General features: G+C 44.7%; 1 protein-coding gene across 1 annotated transcript in view; it reads left to right on the forward strand.

Annotated features, from left to right (window-relative positions):
- Nucleotides 1-22,226, forward strand: part of BCHE (butyrylcholinesterase) — a 340,160-nt gene that overhangs the window by 186,384 nt on the left and 131,550 nt on the right. Inside the window, exon 3 of the mRNA XM_069213225.1 lies at nt 7,201-7,367. Coding sequence (XP_069069326.1) covers nt 7,201-7,367 — 167 coding nt within the window. The remainder of the gene's footprint in view (nt 1-7,200; nt 7,368-22,226) is intronic.

The following is a 22,226-nucleotide window of genomic DNA, read 5'->3' on the forward strand; positions in this document are numbered from 1 at the left end:
GCGGCGACTGCGAGGCTGGTGGAGCGAAGTTGACGGGTGGGCGTGTAGAAACTGAGGCGACGGTTGAGGTATTCGGGTCCCTTGTTGTAGAGGGCTTTGTGTGCGTGGGTGAGGAGCCTGAAGGTGATCCTTTTGTTGACGGGTAGCCAGTGCAGGTGTCTCAGGTGGGCGGAGATGTGGCTGTGGCGGGGTATGTCGAGGATGAGGCGTGCGGAGGCGTTTTGTATTCGCTGAAGACGTTTCTGGAGTTTTGCGGTGGTTCCTGCGTATAGAGTGTTTCCGTAGTCCAGGCGGCTTGTGACGAGGGCGTGGGTCACGGTTTTTCTGGTGTCGGCGGGGATCCAGCGGAAGATCTTTCGTAGCATGCAGAGAGTGAGGAAGCAGGAAGACGAGACGGCGTTGACTTGTTTGGTCATGGTGAGAAGCGGGTCCAGGGTGAATCTGAGGTTGCGTGCGTGGTCTGAGGGGGTTGTTGCGGTGCCCAGGGCCGTGGGCCACAAAGAATTGTCCCAGGCGGACGGGGTGTTTCCGAGGATGAGGACTTCCGTTTTGTCTGAGTTCAGCTTCAGGCGGCTGAGTTTCATCCATTCTGCGACGTCTTTCATTCCATCCTGCAGGTTGGTCTTGGCGGTGGTAGGCTCCTTGGTGAGGGAAAGTATCAGCTGGGTGTCGTCGGCGTAGGAGATGATGTTGATGTTGTGTTTGCGTGCGATGTCAGCGAGGGGGCTCATGTAGACATTGAAGAGAGTTGGGCTGAGCGAGGAGCCCTGTGGGACGCCGCAGATGATCTCAGTGGGATCCGATCGGAACGGCGGGAGGTAGACTCTTTGGGAGTGGTTAGAGAGAAAAGAGGTGATCCAGTCCAGGGCCTGTCCTTGGATACCGGTGGAGCGGAGGCGGGATATTAGGGTGTGGTGGCAGACAGTTTCGAAGGCAGCCGAGAGGTCGAGGAGGATGAGGGCGGCTGTTTCTCCGTTGTCCAGCAGAGTTCTGATGTCATCAGTGACTGCGATGAGGGCGGTTTCCGTGCTGTGGTTGGCTCGGAATCCGGACTGGGAGGGGTCGAGCAGGTTGTGTCTTCGAGGAATTTGGTCAGTTGCTTGTTGATGGTCTTCTCGATGACTTTGGCCGGGAAGGGGAGGAGCGAGATGGGGCAGAAGTTCTTCAGGTCGCTGGGGTCCGCTGTAGGTTTCTTCAGGAGAGCGTTGACTTCCTCGTATTTCCAGGTCTCGGGGAAGGTGGCAGATGCAAACGAGCTGTTGATGATGGTCTGGAGATGGGGGGCGATGATGTTGTCGGCTTTGTTGAAGATGAAATGGGGGCAAGGGTCCGAGGGGGCACCAGAGTGGATGGTGTTCATGGTAGTTTTGGTCTCTTCCGCGCTGATGTGTGTCCCGGCGTTGAGGGTGATGGCTGGGGCTGTGGGTTCTGTGGTGGTTGGCTGGGGCTGTGAACCGAAGCTGTCATGTAGGTCGGTGATCTTTCAATGGAAGAAGGTAGCGAGGGAGTTGCAGAGTTCTTGTGAGGGCGTGATGGAGTTGGAGCTGGCGTTGGGATTGGAGAGCTCTTTGACGATGTTGAAGAGTTCTTTGCTGTTGTGAGTGTTCTTGTCCAGTCTGTCTTTGAAGGATGTTCTTTTGGTGGCACGGATCAGCTGATGGTGTTCGCGGGTGGTGATTTTGAGAGCAGACATGTTTTCTACGGTGTGGTCTTTGCACCAGGTTTTCTCGAGGGTACAGCAGGTTTTTTTGGATTCCTTGAGGGCGTCTTTGAACCATTGAGGTTTCCTGGTGTTGGTCTGTCTTGGGAGGAGTCGGAGGGGTGCGAGGTTGTCAGCGCAGTTGGTGATCCATTGTGTGAGGCTGAGGGATGCGTTGTTGGCGTCGGTGGTGATGGTAGGTTGGTTGTGGCTGACAGTGGAGAGGAGCTGTTCAGTGGAGATTTTGTTCCAATGTCTGCGTGAGATGGGTTGTGTGCGAAAGTGGAGAGTCTTGCGTCTGAAGGTGAAGTGGACACATCTGTGGTCAGTCCAGTGTATTACGGAGGAGTGGCTGAAGGATACGTGGTTGCTGGCAGAGAAGATGGGGTCGAGCGTGTGTCCGGCGATGTGGGTGGGGGTGTTCCCCAGTTGCTTGAGACCGAGGTTGGCGAGGTTGTCGAGCAGGGTGGTGGTGTTGGAGTCGTTGTTCTGCTCCAGGTGGAAGTTGAGGTCTCCGAGGAGGATATAGTCCGGCGAGGCTAGGACGTGCAGGGAGATGAAGTCTGTGATGGATTCACTGAAGAGGGCGCTTGGTCCAGGGGGTCTGTAGATGATAGTTCCTCTGAGGGTGGTCCTGGGGTCGGTGTGGATCTGGAAGTGCATGTGTTCGGCTGCGAGGGGGGTGTCTTCGGTGGAGGTGCTGAAATTGATGGAGTTCTTGAATATGATGGCGATTCCTCCTCCGACTTGGTTGGTGCGGTCTCTCCTGGCTATCTTGGAGCCGTCGGGGATGGCTATGGCGATGTCGGGGGCCAAGGAGGCGTTCATCCAGGTCTCAGTGATGAAGGCGACGTCCGGTGTGGTAGAGTCCAGGAGGTCCCATAGTTCAATGGTGTGCTTGTGGATGGAGCGTGCGTTGATGAGGATGCATTTGAGGTGGTTATTGGCTGGCGGGCGGGGTGCAGTCGCGGTGGAAGGTATGCTTGCAGGTGAGACATGCAAAGGGTCCATGAGTGCGTTTCGGGTTGGCTTGGAAGCAGGTTGTAGAACGTCCCGGGTTGAGTGCGTGGAGGGAGGCGGGGTCGTAGCGGTGCTGCGGGGTTTGGGAGTGCTGGGGGCCAGGGGTCGTGGCACTGGGCGCGGTCCAGGCGCGGACGGGTGCAGACGGGCTTGCCTTAGACGCGCCTTCGGCGCTTCCGCCATAAGAGGGAGGAGGGGGGGAGGAGGGGTCAGCTGGGGGTGGGAGGGGGGGCGACGAATGGGAGCGGGGGGCGGCGCCGCACTGGGGGTGGAGGCAGGAAAGCGGAGGGTGGGGGGGTCAGATAGAAGGGAAAGAAGAGAAAGAAGAGAAAGTGTGAAAAAAGAGGAAAAACCACAGGAGAAGGAGGCAAAAAACGAGGAGCAAGGGCAGGAGGAGAGCAGAGGAAAAGCGAAGAAGAATGGACGAGGAAGAGAGCGGAGAAGGAGGAGGAAAAATGGACGAGGGAGAGAGCAGAGATGGAAGAGGAAAAATGGACTACAGAAGAAGAGCAGAGAACGAAGGAAAATGGAGTGCAGAGGAAGAGCAGAACACGAAGGAGAATGGACTACAGAAGAAGAGCAGAACACAAAGGAAAATGGAGTACAGAGGAAGAGCAGAACACAAAGGAAATGGACTACGGGGCCGCACGAGGGTGGCGGCGGTAAAGCGGAGGGCGGGGGGTCAGATAGAAGGGAAAGAAGAGAAAGAAGGGAAAGTGTGAAAAAAAGAGGAAAAACCACAGGAGAAGGAGGCGAAAAATGAGGAGCAAGGGCAGGAGGAGAGCAGAGGAAAAGCAAAGAAGAATGAACGAGGGAGAGAGCGGAGAAGGAGGAGGAAAAATGGACAAGGGAGAGAGCGGAGATGGAAGAGGAAAAATGGACTACAGAAGAAGAGCAGAGAACAAAGGAAAATGGAGTGCAGAGGAAGAGCAGAACACGAAGGAGAATAGACTACAGAAGAAGAGCAGAACACGAAGGAAAATGGAGTACAGAGGAAGAGCAGAACACGAAGGAAATGGACTACAGAAGAAGAGCAGAACACGAAGGAAATGGACTACAGAGGAAGAGCAGAACACGAAGGAAATGGACTACAGAGGAAGAGCAGAGATCGAAGGAAAATGGAGTGCAGAGGAAGAGCTGAAAACGAATGGAAATGGTCACCAGAGGAAGAGCAGGAAACAAAGGAGAATGGGCACCAGAGGAAGAGCAGAAAACGCAGGAGAATGGACACCAGAGGAGGAGCAGAAAATGAAGGAAAATGGACACCAGAGGAAGGGCAGAAGACGAAGGAAAATGGACAGAGAGAGGACAGCAGAGGTACGTAGAAAATTTGGAAGAGAGAGAGCTCAGAAGACAGAGGTGAGTAACGAGGGGCTGGACAGGGGGGAGCGCAGGGAGTACTTACGGTTTGCTAGGAGGTGGCAGGAGCCTGGGCAGGTGGAGCTGCAGCGGCGGGGGAAGCGACCTACCCTAGGTTCAAGGGTATTACCTGTGAAACATCTATAATAATTCTTAATTATATTTACATTGTAGCTACAGTAGTGTTTTGGATTTAAAAGTTAAAATGAGCAATCACTTACATTTTTATAATATTTTGCTATGATTTTTATTAGTTTGCATTCATGTGACAACAGTGCTGAGAATCCATAACTGTAACAATGTAAAACTTAAAGGGCCATTGCCTATGCCGTTCTCTTTATAAATGCATGAATTAAATCAAAGAGTTCAACAAGATTGAGAACACCTTGGGCTTTATGAATGCCTGTGAAAAAGCTTCCCATCTTTCACAGATTTCTTTAGACTGCTGTAGGAAAGTCTTCCTTTTTGCCCTGGTCACCCCAAACATTGTGGACAGGTACTGGTGGTTACTGGCTCTTGGCTGTGCCCTGGGTACTTCTTACCAGTCCCAGGGACAGTGCTCTGTGTAAAGTGGATATGCAAATTAGGCTAATTATAATTGGCAAAATTGACCTACCTATAAGTCCCTAGTATATGGTAGGGCATGGAGGTTTAGTGACCCCTGCATAGGTAGTGCCCCATAGGTGCACTGCGGAGGTCCCCAGTGTCATTTTAAAGGCAGGCCTGCCTTGCTGGCTGCTTTTTAATTAAAGTTACATGCAAATTCGACTTTGCAATTAAAAGTAGTTCCAAAGTCTTAAACTACCTTATTTTTTTACATATACGTCACCCCTAAGGCGTGCCCTTTGTGCCCCTAGGGCTGGGTGCCATGTAACTATAAGCAGGGACCTTATAAAAATAGTTTTATAAGCCCTGGTGCGGTAAAACAGCCAAATTCGTATTTCCCTCATTGTAGTGAATGGCCTCCATAAGCTACAATGGTGAGACTTTATTTTAATTTTAAAAGTCCCCTTAAGTAACAGATACCAGAAGTTTTGTATCAAATTAATTGTTATAATAAATTCCACAACTTCCAGTTGTTGGATTTAATATAACTTGTTCAGGTAAAGAGTTTTAAACTTTACCTGAAAAGTTGCCAACTTCAGCCCTGCAGTGTTTTTGCTGCTGTGCTCTGATTGGCCAGCCTCTGGCAGCCTGGCTAGGCTGCCTTGATGAGGTGTGTAGTGGCCTGGCTCCACACAAAGAGATGTGCCTGGGGGAGGAGATCTTCCCTCAGCAGATGGTAAAGCAGGAAGGGGGAGGGCTGCCAAACTGGTCTTCAAAGGCAGGGAAGGATATTTGGAGCAACATTCTCACATCCTGCAAACCCAGACAGTTAGGTGCCCCCTTGATTAGATTAGGAGAGGGCAGGAGAGGGGCGTGATTAAGATTTTTAGCCACACCAGTGGGTGTGCTCAGCCAGATGTAACCTCCAAAAATCACTTTCAGCCATGATGGATTTTTAAGGAATGTTGCTCCCTGGGATTGATTGTTGCCACACTTCCCAGGAAGTGGTCATCACAGGGGAAGGACCCTGCACCTGATTGGAGAACCAGGACCCCCCTGTTTTTCACCCAGGAGCAGGCATAACTGGCAGACCTGCACCCACACCTCAGATCCCCATCCGATTCCAACAAGGAAGAACTACAGGAGAAGAAGGACTGCCCTGCTAAACCCCTGGCCTCCACCTGGATCCTGTACTCTGAAGGACTGCACCAGCTGTACACTTGGGCTTCACCACAAGAAGGACTTTGCCTGGCTTCAACTGGTTCAAGGAGGGACTCCCTGTTTGCTACAGGTGAAAACTTGCTAACCAGAGTCCCCTGCACCAACTCTTGAAGAAACCAACCAGCTGACCACTGTCCATTGGCCAAAACGGAGTTTGTGCCATGTGCATTCTGGGAGTTGTAGTCCACACCCCCAAGGAGCATCTCAGAGCTTCTGGAACATTAGGGTGAGCTGTGGACCCCAAACGAACCATAAAAGAACATCTGGAAGAAGATCCAGAAGTTTGGAGAACTTTGGAGAACTTTTGGAAAAAAGCTCCATAGAGGGACCGACTCGCTGCGGCAACTCTAGCCGGCTTGCCTCAACCGCGACCCGGCCTGACTTGCAGGTTCGTCCCGGTAAAGAAAATCTCCAAAAAAGAGGCTAAATCAGAACGTAGGATGTTGACCGGGACCTCTCAGCCAGCGTATCCGAGGAGGGCTCCAAGGATGTCGGATCAAGATCCAGGTTTGCCCCAGTCGAAGGATTTTCACCTCGATAAAACTACTAAGTCTGAAGGTAAAAATCTCCACCGAGGATCCTGCAACGCATATCCGAGGAAGAGTTCCAGGAGGTAGGATTGGACTGGCAGGTTCGTCCCACTGAAGAAAATCTTCAGAAAAACGACTAAGTCATAAGGTAAACTTTTGACTGAGGCCATCCGTGGCCTGTAGCCGAGCCGGGCTCCATCACGGTCGGCCTTAAACTTTGACTTTGCCCCGGTCGAGGTGCGACCAGTTGACCAGATTGGCACTTTTTGTTTCTATGCGCTAGAAAGCAATAATTCTTTAAAACTTCATACCTTTGGTTCCCCTTATCCGATTTTATTTGTTTTGGTGTCATTTTAAAGCTAAAAATATTCCCTATTTTTATAAATTGATTTTGGATTTTTAAACTGTTTCTTGTGTTTTATTTAATTACTGTTTTGTGATGTTTGAATGCTTTACACTCTGTCTCCTAAGTTAAGCCTTGTCGCTCGTTGCCAAGCTACCAAGGGTTGAGCTGGGTTTAATTTACTGAGACCTAACAGGACCTAAGTGGAGGTTAGTGGCCTATTGCTAAGTGTAGGTACTTACCTGCCCTTACCAATAACCCATGTTCCAACAACCGCCATAGGGAGGAGTTACTATCGATAAAGCGCAATTAGCAAAGTAGGAAATACTTTAGGAAATATTATGTTTTTGTTAAATGAATGAGCTGATTACAAACTCACAATCAAAGTCATTGTTCTATCATTTCTAAGCTGTGGGTCAAACCTTGCATTATACTTTTACTAAAATCACTTTTAGTTTAAGCAATCTGTATTTCATTTGTAGAAACCCAAACGGAATTCTCAGAGAAGAAGGACAATGGCCAGTATTCAATACTGATGAACAACAATATCTAATTTTAAATACAGAAGCACCGAAGACAAGCCAAAAATTACGAGCACGGCAATGCAAATTCTGGAATACGTTCTATCCCAAAATCCAAGAAATGACAGGTATTGCAAACCATAATAAGTACTTTGGAGAAATGCAATGTGTTTATTCATTGAACTAATAATATGTACTTTACCGTAGCTAAAGAAACATATTTTGAACACCCTAGCTTGCCTACTCTTGAGTTAGCTATGCTATGTATTTACCACGTCAAAACATTGCACAAAATTCTGTGTGGGATATTGTAAAGCAAACATTAGCCTTATAAAGTGTATTGTTCATAACATTTTAAAATAGTTATCAAAAACTGGAGCATACAAGCAAATATAAATGAATGCACATGATCCCTCAGTCTTTTATGTGTCACCCTATTTGTAGCTTGGGAGAAGAGGCCACATTTGAATATGTCCGGCCCTAGTCCATTTGCTCTTAAGCTTGGTGACAATTGGTGATTTGAATCTGTGGACTATAAAGCAGCTCTCTGGATGTGATTGGGAATGTTGACCCTTGCATTACTCTGACTTTTAGATTCCAAGTCTGATTAAAGAGTATAGGGCATTCTTGCTGACAGAATGAGGTTAGTATGTTTCTTAATGATAGACACAATAAGTATAGCTGTTTCCATTAAAGAAGACATATTTGATGCGACCAGCTAACTTGAGTTGGCATATTGGCTCATGGCATTGCCATATTTAATTCTTAGACTGACATGATACTATCTGCATTTCCCAAAACAAAAATCAGGGAAATCCTTGTTCTTTAATGTGTGAACATATTCTACAAAATGCACAGCTGTTTTCAAGTGTTTGATCCTTCAACAACCTTTGAATTCATAATTTCAGATGTGAAACCAAAATCAAAAGAACCCACAAACAAAACCATAAAGGCTCCAGGATACATTTGATAATATCCTATTTACCTGAGTTTGTATAGCTCATAGCTACCCGATGGGCTTCCCAGCTCTGTGAGTACTAGTTAAAATACGGAAAGCAAGATCGAGTAACATATAAATTAGAGAAAGAGATCATTTCTCAATCTCTTTTTAAAGCTCATGTAGTTATTGGGTCTTCCCAGCTCAGTAGGCAAAGCATTTCAGAGTTTAGACTTAAGATGTGTAAATGATCGACCTCCACTACTAGGTCTGTCAAGGCTAGGGACAACTAGGGGATCAAAATTCTTGGACCTAGGATCCCTATAGTACCAATAAGGAGTGATCAGCTGGCAAAGAATAAATGCAACCACATTATGGGGGTCATTACAACCCTGGCGGACGGTATTAAAGCGGCGGTAAGACCGCCAACAGGCTGGCGGTCTTATTTTTGGAATTATCATCCGCCGCTTCTCCGTTCCGGCCGCTGGGATGGAGACCTGGGTCTCCAGCCTGGCGGCCGTGACAATACCGCCGCCGGTATTTTGACCTGCCTTACCACCGTGGATTTCCAGCGGTAGGAACCGCCATGAAATCCATGGCGGTAAGCACTATCAGTGCCAGGGAATTCCTTCCCTGGCACTGATAGGGGTCTCCCCCACCTCTACCCCAACTCCCTCCCCTACACCCCCCACCACCCCTGCCACCCCCCAAAGGTGGCAGGACCCTCTCCCCACCGCGACCCCCAACATCACAGCACTCATACACACACGACACGCACGCAGGCACCACCAGCACACATACACGCACACACACCGACACACATGCCAACATCCACACACAGTCAGACACGTACACCCACATTCACACATTCACGCACACATCCACACAGACATACCTACAGACCTACACGCACTCATTCCCAAAACATGCAACACCCCGCAAGCATACACGCACTCACACCCCCCCTACATACACAGACGCACACCCCCATGCACCCACACAACACACAACACCCTCCAACCCCCCTCCCCTAACGGACGATCGACTTACCTGTTCCATCGATCCGCCGGGAGGGGACGGGAGCCATGGGGGCAGCTCCGCCGACACCACACCGCCAACAGAAAACCGCCGTGCAGAATCACAGGACGTGATTAGCTGGGCGGTGTTCTGTTGCCGTGGCGGTGGAGGTGGAGCAACCTCCACTTCCCAGCCGCCCGCAAGTATGGCTGTTGGCGGCTCTCCGTCAGAAAAAACGACAGAGGGCCTCCAACGGTCATAATACGCCGAGCGGCAAACCGCCACTACTGGCGGTCTTCCACACGGCGGTCCCTCAGTGGTCTTGTTAAAAGACCGCTGAGGTTGTAATGACCACCTATGTTTTCCCTGATGTATAATACAGAGAGCCTTAAATGATATTCTCCTATTTATGAGAAGCTAATGCAAGGCTTCAAGCGCTGGACGTTATGATTGTGATTTTGGGACATCCAGCAGCAATCATGCAGCTGTATTTTGGATGATTTATAGCCTTGCAGTCACTGCCTGTGGACTGCCCAAGTACAGTGAGTTGCCATAATCAATACGGAACAGAATTAGGCCTTGAATCACTGTTCTATGAGTCTCCTCCAGGATCCAATCCAGAGTCTTCCTTGAGGCTCTCAGAAGGCCAAAACAGCTCTCAGCCATCTTCTTTAATTGGGAAGACATTGAATGTTGCTTATCCAGTGTGATCCCTAGGCTCTTACATTCACGTTCAGGGGATGGATGTTCTTTGAAGAAAGGGGGGCAGCTGATTTGGTTCCCTAGTGAAGAATTATTGTCAACTATTATAACCTCTGTTTTTTCTCAATTTAGTTTTAGACAGCTGGCTGCCATCAAACTGTAGACCTTCTCTAGGCAGCTGTTAAGTCTCATAGACATGGAGTCTGTAACTGGGGATAGCAAAACAATCAGCTGAGTATTGTCTAGGTATGATACCATTAAAAACCCAAAGAACAAATGATATCGGAAAGAGGGCGGATGTAAAGATTGAAAAGTGTACGGCTCAAGGATAAGACTTGATGAACCCCACAGATCTACTGATGTCTGGCACAGAACAGTCTTTCACTGATTTGGAAGCTATGCTTCTCCACAAATGATGCAAGCAATCTTAGAGCCCTCCCTGTAATTCCAGCTTCTTCCAGATGATGGAGAAGGATAGGGTGGGGAATAGTGTCAAAATCTAGAGGGATCGACGCTGCTGAGATACCTTGATCTAAGACTAACTTAAGATCTTACCAAGGCTGTTTCTTTGCTGCAACTTGAACAGAATCCTGTTGGGTCAGGTGGAGAATATTGTTGGTTTCCAAGAAGTCAACTAGTCATCTATTTACCATCTTGTCTAAGATCTTTCTGTCTCCTGAAAGAAGCAATATTGGTCTGTACTTTCCTGTGAACTGTGGGTCCAAATTAGACTTCTTGAGTAACGGCCAGACAATTGTGTGTTTCCATTCCTCTGTAGGGCTGCATTTAGTCAGAGACAGATTATATATGTCTGTCAAAGCAATACAAATCATGTTTCCCCTTTTCAACAGGATATCTATTGGAGCAGCATCAAATGGCGAGCCAGATATAACTGAGCTTGCCACTGTATTGACGTCCTCTATAGCTTGCTGAGGGAATGTGGAAAGCTCAGCTTTTATGTTACTGATTATGAGACTTCCTCCTTTATTCTCATCTTGAACTGCTGAACTTGCTAGAGTGCTATCAATTTTCTTTACTTTCGCAAGAAAATAATCAGAGGTCTTCTGATGGGGGGTGACTGATTTGGCAAATCAGGTTTAGGGAAAGAGTTAACAATCAAATACTTTTCTTTAATAGAACTGAAAGACTGTTCTATCCTTTTTGCGAAGTCATTTATTTGAGCTCTGCAATTGGCATACTGATATTTTGTTACTGATGTTTTATATCTCTGCTTGCAGGCATCGCTATAACTAGATCTCCATTTGGTTCACACTTTTTACATTCCTTGTTCAGTTGCTAATTAGAATGGTTAAAAGTCACAAAAACTAGTAAATAGTTTTTGCCCTTATTTGTTTCTAAATTGAACCTGGGCATGGATAAAAGGGAACATCAGACAATCGTCCACTAGAGCCACTAAGATGCATGAGGCAGACTGAGTGTGATTACAATTATTTATTCTCCATCATGTCCAGAAAACCAACACACGTGTTTTGGGAGATATGCTGGATCTCAATACAAAAAAAGTTAAATAATCATTACAAGATGCACATTTATAATACAGGAAACATTGAGAGTAATAATTAAAACCCTTACTTTTCCTTTCTGTAATGTATACCTTCTTACCAAGATCAAGCACAGTAGATACTACCAGGATGATACTGCGCTTAAGGATGTTATTTTGCCGCTTAAGGGTGTTCTTTCTTAATAGAAATTTCACTGGTCACAAATACATCTCTATACCTTTTTTAAGTATTAATTTGCATGTCTTGTCTTTTGTTTACTGTGTCTGATAATGGCTGTGAAGTCTTACTTATGATTAAATTCCATAGTGTATATTATCAAACCAAGATTGTAAACCTTGAAGATTTAGGTGAACACTAGTAGTAGTGTGTTACTGTAGTTAGAGGCAATTCTACTTGTGGACCGGTAACACCATTGGTAAATGACGGTACCCACCACAGTTACTGCTCAGTAATATCTGAATTTGCCATCAGTCAAGGAACACGTCTTCAATAAGTGGGCATGTGATGTTTGTAGCAAATGTGTTCTGCCCATTTAGGCCCCCAGGAGTTTCCACTTTAGACTATCAGTTTTTTTTAAATTTAATGTGAGTGAGTCTCACTAACTGAACCTCACTGACGGTAAACTCATGCTAATTGGATTGCGTTTGGTTGTCACCAGTGTCTGACTTTCAAGGTAATGCCACTTCTGCTCAGGTGGTAAAAGAGAATCTTGACTGGGTACTTGTGAAGAAGGGGACACATCCATGTGTGCCAGCAACACTTAAGACTACGGTCCTGGCAGCCCACTATTTGGGCATCAACAGCCTGTTATAGAACAGACTCTTCCGGTATTGATACTGGCCTGGGGTAGGCCTTAAAATGTGAGTGGTCATTCATAGTGTACGTCTGTAGAGCTTACTTAAGGTCTTTAGTGCTTATACTGTGTACACATTATGAGCAAAATCTACCCTCAAGTACAGTTTTGCACAATTTAAGCCTTAAGGGTCCAGCCAGGTACAAATCTGGGTTTAAACATGTACCCAGAGAGTGAATTAAAGTCCTTGACATCCTTCTTACACTTATTATGACACTAAGGGGGTTATTCCAACTTTGGAGGAAGTGATAATCCGTCCCAAAAGTGACGGTAAAGTGACGGATATACCACCAGCTGTATTACGAGTCCATTATATCCTATGGAACTCGTAATACGGCTGGTGGTAAATCCGTCACATTTGGGACAGATTACCACCTCCTCCAAAGTTGGAATAACCCCCTAAGATTTTTTATATTTCCTTTGCTCAGCTCAGAATTAGATTCCTGGCTTTTGTCCTTCCAACTGGGCCAAGTTAATTCATCTGCCTCCCAGAAGGGATTAAAACCTTGCCTCATAATGTAACAATTGACAGTGCTTGACCAAATTCCTGGGAAAAGGTTTGGAGTGGGTGTGCTTGACTTTGACTTTGTTGGAAAGGGACCAGACAGGAAATATAGCTCCCCACAAAATGTCCCCTTTTAGAGACTAGTATGCCTGAAGGAAATGCCCTTGGTGGCTAAAGCTGGCCATCAGGACCAAAACATGCCAAAAATAGTGAAAATTGGCCCTAGTTGGCCTGAGTAATAAGTCTCTGAATCCCCACCCCAATTAAAAAAGTGAGGAAACCAAATCCCAAAATCACTGTGGGGTGGGCCAGGGTGAGAGGGTCAATGTAAACCCATTTTTAGTTTGATAGAGGGAGAGGGTAAGGATGATAATTATGGGGCCCCCTCTACAGAGCACCCCTGGAATGCAATACTTCAGTGCCTGACCTATGCATACACATACCAGGTACCTATCCCCTGTTACAGAGAAAGCCATGTAGGACACCACCTTCGTTCCCTGTCCCTTAGTCCAGTGGGGTAGAGGGCCAAAAAAGCACCCCACCCACACGGGCAGAGGAGTGTTCCTTACTACTGTTGCAGGTGGGAGCCAAAAACGATGTCTGCTCCCACCCAGCAGGAGCACAGCATGATGTCGCCAGCTTCTGTGCAGCTGCAGAAGAAGGGGGCTGCATGGTGCAATGCAGTAGGAACGTGAGGGCCTATACATTTCCCCCAGTGGCTCCCAATGGCCTCCTGAATCTAGAGGTGCCCTAGTTGGTACTGGGACATGCATAAAAAGGTAAAAAGAAAAAAGGATTACAGGTTTGCCGCTTCCCACCTTAGGCTAGCAGGAAGCCTCTTACTTAATTTTCATGATGCTGCCCCGTAGAAAAGCCCATAATGCCCTTCAAGTAGGATAAAATATACGTACCAGCTTCTATGATGGCCCAGTAATGACGGGTGCAGCACCACCGTTGACCCCACGTGCTGTGTGTGGCTGCAGGATGTGCTGCAGCCTCCCGCAATGATTTTACAACCTTCACCCCACCTCTCCTAGGGGATTGAATGCCTAACCCTGGGAGAGGTTTGCCATTCATTTCAAGCACTCCCTTAGCTATTGCTTTTGCTCTTGAGCTCTAGAGTGTGGGAACACCTTGGTCAAATGACTGCAATTAAGCTCTTGAGTGCAGAAACATCTTTGTCAAATGACTGCAATTGTAGCCTTAGCATAGTAAATGTAAGATTCTGACTCATTTTTGGAATTTAAAATGCTATATTGATAGTGTTGGCGATGAACAATTCAATATTTACCATTAGAAAGAATGTGTTTGAATATTAGTACTGTTTCCTATTACCATTATGGTGTGTAATAAAGGTACTTTTCCCTTTTAAAAGAAAAAAACACTGACTGGACAATATTTTATTGAGATTTGTTGTAATTGGAATACTCACCCACACCACTTCCCCCGAGCGGGTCTTTACTGCTCTGCTTTGATATTCTAAGACAGTCAAGTGCTACAATGGAGTACTTGGTTCCCAGTGAAAAGACAACGGAGGACTTATTACTTGTGGAGTACATACATCCTTCACAACTAACAACCACATTTCTTACAATGTTGATCATCAGATTCCTGAATTTGTAGACTGGAATTTATGATTGAAGCACAGAGTTTGTGTTCCTTTGTTCTTGCTGGGGTTTTATCAACATATGAGTGTGTGTGACAACACGTTTTTGCAGAGATGTGCTTTTATTGACAGAAGTAATCCCTAAAAACGTGAAATATGTCAGCGAATTAAGGGCCTGATTTACAGTATGGAGGATCAGGTTACTTCATCACAAACGTGACGTATATCCCATCCACCATATTATGGTTCCATTATATTCTACAGAAATCCTAATAAGATGGACAGAATATGATTTACGATGGAGTAACCTGCCCGCCAAACTCTAAGTCAGGCCCTAAGTATGGACAATGGGCTAGAAGACAGAAGTTGATGGAGAGCAAAGGCGAGAATGCATTGAAAGTTAAAAGATCATTTGACAGCTTTTCAAACATTCTTTTCTGAATATTTTTGAACGAAAAAACATTGCTGTTTCACATATGATTATTACCTGAAAATAGGAATATTGGTGCTTGGTTTCAGAAGGGCGTCTTTATCTTTTTCTACCCTGCTGTTTGTTATTACCTTGAGCCTTTTTCTGATGTGTGGGTGTTGTGTGTAGATCGTTCTTTCTAGAATTTGTCTTTTGTTAATTATAATAAAACAATTACTTGTTTCAGTATACACAAATTATAACTGTATCTGTAACTAGGAATGTGTGTAAGACCAATAATTTTAGCCACCTAGTAAAGAAACAACTGCCCTTCCAGGTAGGCAGAGAGCTTTCCTTTGTAGAAGGGAGTAGTGGGAGTGGAACCCCTCAAAGCAGATTCTAATGCATTACTTCAACCAGTTTTATTAAGTTGTGGAGTCACTTCATTAACATAATCTCTATTATTTCCTCTGTTCTGAGCTTCTTATGACAAAGAGTCTAAAGCAGGGTTTCATTTACAAAAATTCTGACAGAGATGTTCAGTAGGAAAAGCTCAGATTAAAACTGGCTAATGAAAGGATGGGATTGGTAGGCTCCCAGAGAAAGAGGCCATACAAAATGACATATTGATACAGAAGCTAGCAGTAGGTGATATGGAATTATCTATGCACATTACTATGAGACATTGAATAATCTGAGCGAGAGACAGTTAAAAGGAGAGGCAGGCACCCACCTTATAGTGCTTTGTGTAGTCTCCTGCTCACCAACAGTCCACTGAGCATTTGTGAAATAGAACTGAGATAGCAACTGTTGTATTTAAAATTGTTAATCAAAGGTACCTGGATATAGTTGTTTATAAGGGAATGGCAAATAGGCTTGGTCAAACGTTGCAAAGTCAAATGTGACTCAAGCAAGTTAGTGAGAAGAACCACGAACTGGATAGCCAAAAACAATGGGTATTGTATTTCTACAAGTGCTAGGAAGGGAAGAAGCTTAAACAGAGTAGATACATTCATCAAGGACAGAAAAAAGGGAGCTGGGTTACCAAAGAAAAATCAAGGATCACAAATGAATTAATTGTACTCACCAAATCCACAGGAAAATATACTGCTGTCTGTATATTTATCTAATGTACCCCATTACATTCATGTAGGAGAGAGACCTTTGGGGTTTCTTTGGAGCCAGGACAGTTGACTGAACTCAGAGTAGCCTAGCTGGTCTCCTTTAGAGAAAAACTGCCCAACTGCCTTTTGAGAAAGGACAGCAATCTCTTAAGGGGAGCCCATTGTGTGGATGGTAATGGTGAGGTAAGCTGGTTGTATACTTGAAAAAGCAGAAGATCGCCTTAGCTTTGCTAGACAGATGAGTGAATGCAGTTAAAGAGCCTTGTTATAGCACAAAGAAACCTTCTTGATAATTTGGTAGCTAAAGTATATCTATAACTCCTGCCCCAAGGTAAATACAAGCTCCCGCCATGCACAGGTTTCTCATCAATAATTTTACAGTAAATGTCATACAAGATGTCATGAGTGATGTAATATGTGGGGTAATTAGCAGTGCATGGTGAGGATGCAAGTTATAGTTACCTTAGGGCACAATTTATAGTTTCTTGAGATAACTCTAACAATAACTGCTGAATTTGTATGGTTTTGTATGTGTAAATTGTGAACTCAACAATAACCTTGCTGTAACCTTTGTTTTTTTCACTTAATATTTAATTATCATATGTTTGCAGGGGCTGCCCGTAGGCCAACTCCCCACATGCAACCAACTCTACCCTGCACATGACTGAAACCAATCCTCTTCCCCAGGTGGTATTTGGCCCCAGGGACACTGTCTTCCAAGGACCAGCTTTATTATAAATGGGGATTAGAACATGAAGCCCCTTTCCATTTGCCAATTTCTGGCCACAGGACCCTCCCTCCTGGGGCATGGTTGCATTAAGAACCCCCGTGGCCTATTCAGTTATTAAGTGGGAGCGGGGCCCATCTCCCTGGGTTCATCCTCATTAATAATGGGGAGGGAGCACACAGCCTCTCTCCGTGGAGCAGAATTGGCCTCGGGGACCCCATCTCTTGTGGCCTATTTCAATAATCATGAAAGTTGGGGGGGGACAGCCCCCTCCCCTGGGCTTAGCCTTTATGGCGTGGATGTCCTGAAGCCAAGTCCCAAAATGGCTGCCAACATTTCCTGGTAAATATTAGCAGCCAATCATATCTCTGCATGAGATCAGGAGGATTTGTGAAGGGTTTGCACCATAAGATATACAAACTATGTTTTCTTTTAAATGTACAGAACTTCTGAACACCTTTACACCAAATAAAAGAGGGGGCTTTCTGGACCAAGAGCTACCTTTCTGCCAAACTTGGTGTAATTCCCTCCAAGGTTTCCAGCTGCAGTTGTGTCTAAAATCCCAATGGAAATTAACATGGTAAAACACTTTTTTCACCCATTTGTTTTCTCTGCCCCTGCTCGACCAATCACCCAAAATTCTTTCATGCACAACAAGACCTAACTTGAAACTTTTTTGGGAACATTTTGTGAAGATTCGTCAAACAGTGCCAAAGGTAAAGGCAAGTCAAAAAATGCTTTTTCTATAGAAAGTAGGTTCTAACTATAACTACCGACTGGCAACGGACATTTGAATGCCATGCCACCTCTTTTCTCCTGCCACTATGAGAGCCTGCACATCAGAGAACCTAAAGCACGTGCCACTCTGAGAGCCTGCAGATCAGATGACCTGGAGATATATAGCTTTGCCTGTATGTTACAACTTCAAAATCATGGAGTGATAGGCATAAAATCCTAATCATCGGAATCTCTGATCAACACGGAGGTGGGAGTTAAGCATGAAACAATTTGGGGCTAATATTTACACTCATCACTTTTATTATTCAAGAGTGAATAATGCAAGAATCTATGAATTGGCTAGTTTTAGCTCATTTTAAATTTGCTGCCAATCTGGATAACTGGAAGTAGCATGTAACAACCATTAAACCAAAATAATTGTGTGTTCAGTCTCATGTGTTAAGAATATCAATATAAGTTAAGGGTTCCCTGGAAATGCACCATGATACTGGAGTGGGACACGGCAAACACAAAAAATCAAAAACAGAAGAAGAACCTACCTCCAAAAATAAGCTCTAAGTAAAGAGTCACTTCTTGTACAAAGATCATGTCAATAGTTGCATCAAAAATGTATTTATTTATTGATAGTTTTTACAAACTTCATAATCATTCATGATATTTGACATTCAATAGAAACTGATACACAGAGAACCCTCCCACCGGAACATGCTAACATATACCACACTCATCAATACCAAGTATACCAATTATACCTTACACATTCACAGACCAATAACATTGTGTTGTGCAATGCCAACCCAACATATCTAATCAAATATCAAAAACTAAACAAACAATTGAGAATTTTGTTTATAAACTCTTAATTAACCTATACAATGGAAGATAAAGGATTATCAAGCCTATTCTCAATCAATAGGTCCCTCTTGAAAATCATTTTTTTAATTCAATACATGTGGTTATCTGCTTCTTTTCGGCCAATGGTATTACAATCAAGTGCATTCTAGCAAGGCTGTTGCACAGATGTCTCATGTGTTAAAAAAATGCTAAAATGATGTGTCCCTTTGGATTACATTGGGCTTAGTCTCTAGAATTTGCTTTAGACAATGATAGTAAGCCAAATTTCATTCTAGAAAGAATGATAGGCTGAGTTCACACCTGTGATTAATAGGTTACACACAAATGTAAACAGTGAGGTGTGTGCTAATCTTGCTAATATTGGCATTTCTAGTTTCTCTCTTTCCGTTACCTCTTACCTCTTTTACTTCCCACATGTATATCACTGTCAAAGCATCACTTTCATTAAATTTCCTTTCTCTAACATACATGCCAGTTACCACACCATGCATAAACACCAGGATGAAACTTGTATAATTTTCTTTGCAGTAAAATGCCAACAATGTATCAAAACTAATACAATTATAAACAAAAATACACAAACATGCTGTTCTGCCAGTTAGTTCTGACTGGTTGCTCCCCTTTCTTCCCACTCTTGTTTGACCATTTCCTACCATCATGTGATATTAATTTTCTTGTTTTTGTGCCTCTTTGCTTTAAAAAAAAAAAAATTGGCACCACGCTTTCGCCAGTCACCAAAAGGCAGACCCCATTCCAGATGGAGCTATGAGTTGTGACACTCTGCAATATTTATCATGGGGTGAAAGTCACAGCATTTGTATGTTACATGCAAAGTCACTTCCCCTAATGTTGGCCGCAGACTGTAGACACGGCAGGGGTTACAGCCTTGACAAGGGTAGACAATGCTGGGAGTGCAACACTGTATTTACTGCCGCATTGGTAACAGCCCTACCCTGTGGTAGGTCATGCACTGCTGGGCTGAAATGATGACCTGCTTGGTATGTAAATAACGCGTAATGCTTTTCTAGTTGTATTTTTATTACTTCACAGGAGGTGTTTCATCACAGGTAAGTGCAAGTCGTTTTATCTATCTATCTATCTATCTATCTATCTATCTATCTATCTATCTATCTATCTATCTATCTATCTATCTATATATATATATATATATATATACACACACACACAAACATACATATACACCTATACAATATTATAAAGTAATAAATGTCCTCATTACGATCCCTGGTGGCCACGGTGGCGGTCGGAACGGCAGCATCGCCACTGCTCCTCCCCTAGAGGAGCTGGTGGTGCTAGAGGTCCTAAACCGCCAGGGCAGCGCTGCCCTAGGGATTACGAATCCCTTCTGCACTGGCTCCACTGCTGGAGACGGGGTGCAGGGGGCCCCATGAGGGAACCTGCACTGCCCATGCACCTGATTGTCCCACGGTCGGACCACCAGCACCACCACTTCTGCTCCACTACTTTGCAGACAGTGAAAAGTGCGATGGGTCTGGTGCACCCTACACCCGCAACATTGCCGCTACCTCCGTTATGAGCTGGCGTCAATGTAGTGAGCTGCTTCCCGCTGGGCAGGCAGGGGGAAACTCTGTTTCTGCCTGCTGACCCAGCAGAAAACTCGTAATGGGGCTGGCGGGAAGGGGACCGCAATGGTGGTAATCTGTCAGTGACAGTTTGGCGGACGACCTTTTCTGTCCGCCAAACTCATAATGACCCCTAAAGTGTCTAACACACTTGGGAAATATCTGGAGTGTACATCATCTCATGACCAATATTTGGGAAAATGTTTATGGGTCACAGGTCACATAGGATGGCAGCTAACTAAATTTGAGTCAGGTATACTTAAGCTGGCTGACAGGAAGAGACAAGGAAAGAGTGCAATGAGTCTTATGTCAACTTGCAGTCTCCTCTTCTGTGAAGTGTAAGCTTTGTGACTTTGGTGGAAGCTCTAGTGGAAGAACTGTGAAACTGTATTAAGGTAGGAAAGGGGGTATTACATTTGTAGTTCATTGTAAGGTATGCCACTCTAATTTGTGTAGAGGTTAAAGGAGGGGGGCAGGGTTAATTTTTGAAGCAGTGGATGTGTTTACCCATTTTTCATATGCTTATTCCGTTAGATACTATCTTTCCCTTTTAGAATAACCAAAGAAGACAAGGGCTATGGTCAAGTGGAGCAAGGAAGGCAAGACCACAGCCACCACCTCCACCATACCTGAAGGTATGTTGGGTGTTTGAAATTCATGATTATTTGTCTTTGATTTAACAATATTTAATCTTACCTCTATTTTATACAGCACATGTTACAAATATTTGACTTTGTAATAGTTGCCTAGATTTTTCTAACTTTAACTAATTTTCCCTTTTATTTATTTTTGCATTCATTAAGTGAACCCCTCACACATCCTTGTGTTACTTTTCCATTCCCGTTTATTCTTACTATTGAAGCAACTTTTTTTCTCATCCCCCATTTAGTTTTCTTTTCTCTTGTACCTTCCTCTCCTTCCCTTATTCATTGTTTCCTTGGTTGTTTCCCCAACAATTTCCCCCATTTTAAAATCATTTTTGTTGTGTCAATTCTTTGGCTCTTTGATACTTATTTTTTGTTATCTATGATATAAAATGATTTTAGTATTTTATATGAATGCAAATAATGTAGATGGTAGTTATATTACTAAAACAGTGCATTTTGTTTTTTGCTAGAGCTTGCCCAGATGGACTTGTTGGAGGAGGAAGAGCAGGAGGATAATGGAGAATGTGAGGACCAGGGTCTGAGCTACATGAAGAGCAAGTGGCTGGTAGGATGAGTGGTAAATTAAGTTTCTTTCTTAGGTACAGCTGTTGCATTTGCTAAGATATGTGTTCCTTGCCTCTAAGTAATGTTCTCTACTTATTCAAATTAAGGGTCATATTTACAAGAAAGTGGCGCAACATCTATAATGCGCCAATTTTTTTGCGCCTCCCTACTGGCACCTAATGACACCATGATTGTGCAGTATTTACAATATCCAGCACCATGGCAATCATTAGCACAATAGCGTCAAACTTTGTTATGCTATTGTGACACTTTGCTACACTATTGTTAAAAATGTTGACACTAGTGCAGTAAAGCACAGGGAGACCCATTAAACATAATGACTATGTCATTTTAATGCCTGCTCTGATCAGAAAAAAACGGAGCAGTGAAATGTTGTAAATTTCACTGTGCCTTTTTTCTGCCCTCCCTGCGCCGGAACGCCCTCCTTGCACACATTATGCTTGAAGCAGGCATAATGTGGTGCAAGGGGTCACAAAGTGGCACAATTTCGAGCAGTGCGCAACTTTGTAAATAAGGTGTGGCAGAAAAGCTGCATTAGCATTAAAACAAATGACGCTAAGGTGGTGCAAGGGGCTAGTAAATATTCTTTTTTTACGTATTTATTATTTGCGTCAAAAAGAGAGAAGATACAACACAAGTAACAAGTACACAGCATAAAAGCTGGCTACATCTGCATATAATGTACACCTCGTATCCAATCACATTTAGCATGGCTTTTGGTTTAGTACACAGACTTTGAACTATATCAAACAATGATATTCTATTTCTTTACCCTGAGACATCTATGGTTAATTTACTTTGTTCAGCAGCATTGCTACAATAAAGCACATTCTTACACATGAGCCATATGTTTATTAGAGGTGGGCGGTGAGCTCTGCTCCTCCGGTAAAGTTCGACAAGATAGTCCGCTAGCCCCTGCAGCGTAGTGGAGCTCACAGTGTGCACTTGCTCTGTGTGGCCCATAACTGGGCTGCAGTGCGCACTCAGCATGAAGAAGACGTCGGCAGTAGCCAGGCATGGTGCTGCTGGAAGCTGCTGCTGAGAGACTGCACCAGCGCCAACACCGGATGCAGGCCTCCCTCCCTTCACTGTCCCCTGCCGGGGAGCAGGTTGCAGAGGAAGACAGAAAACCAGGCCGCTTGCTACAGGGACCCA

The sequence above is a fragment of the Pleurodeles waltl genome, chromosome 11 (assembly GCF_031143425.1).
Source record: "Pleurodeles waltl isolate 20211129_DDA chromosome 11, aPleWal1.hap1.20221129, whole genome shotgun sequence".
Lineage (NCBI taxonomy): Eukaryota > Metazoa > Chordata > Amphibia > Caudata > Salamandridae > Pleurodeles > Pleurodeles waltl.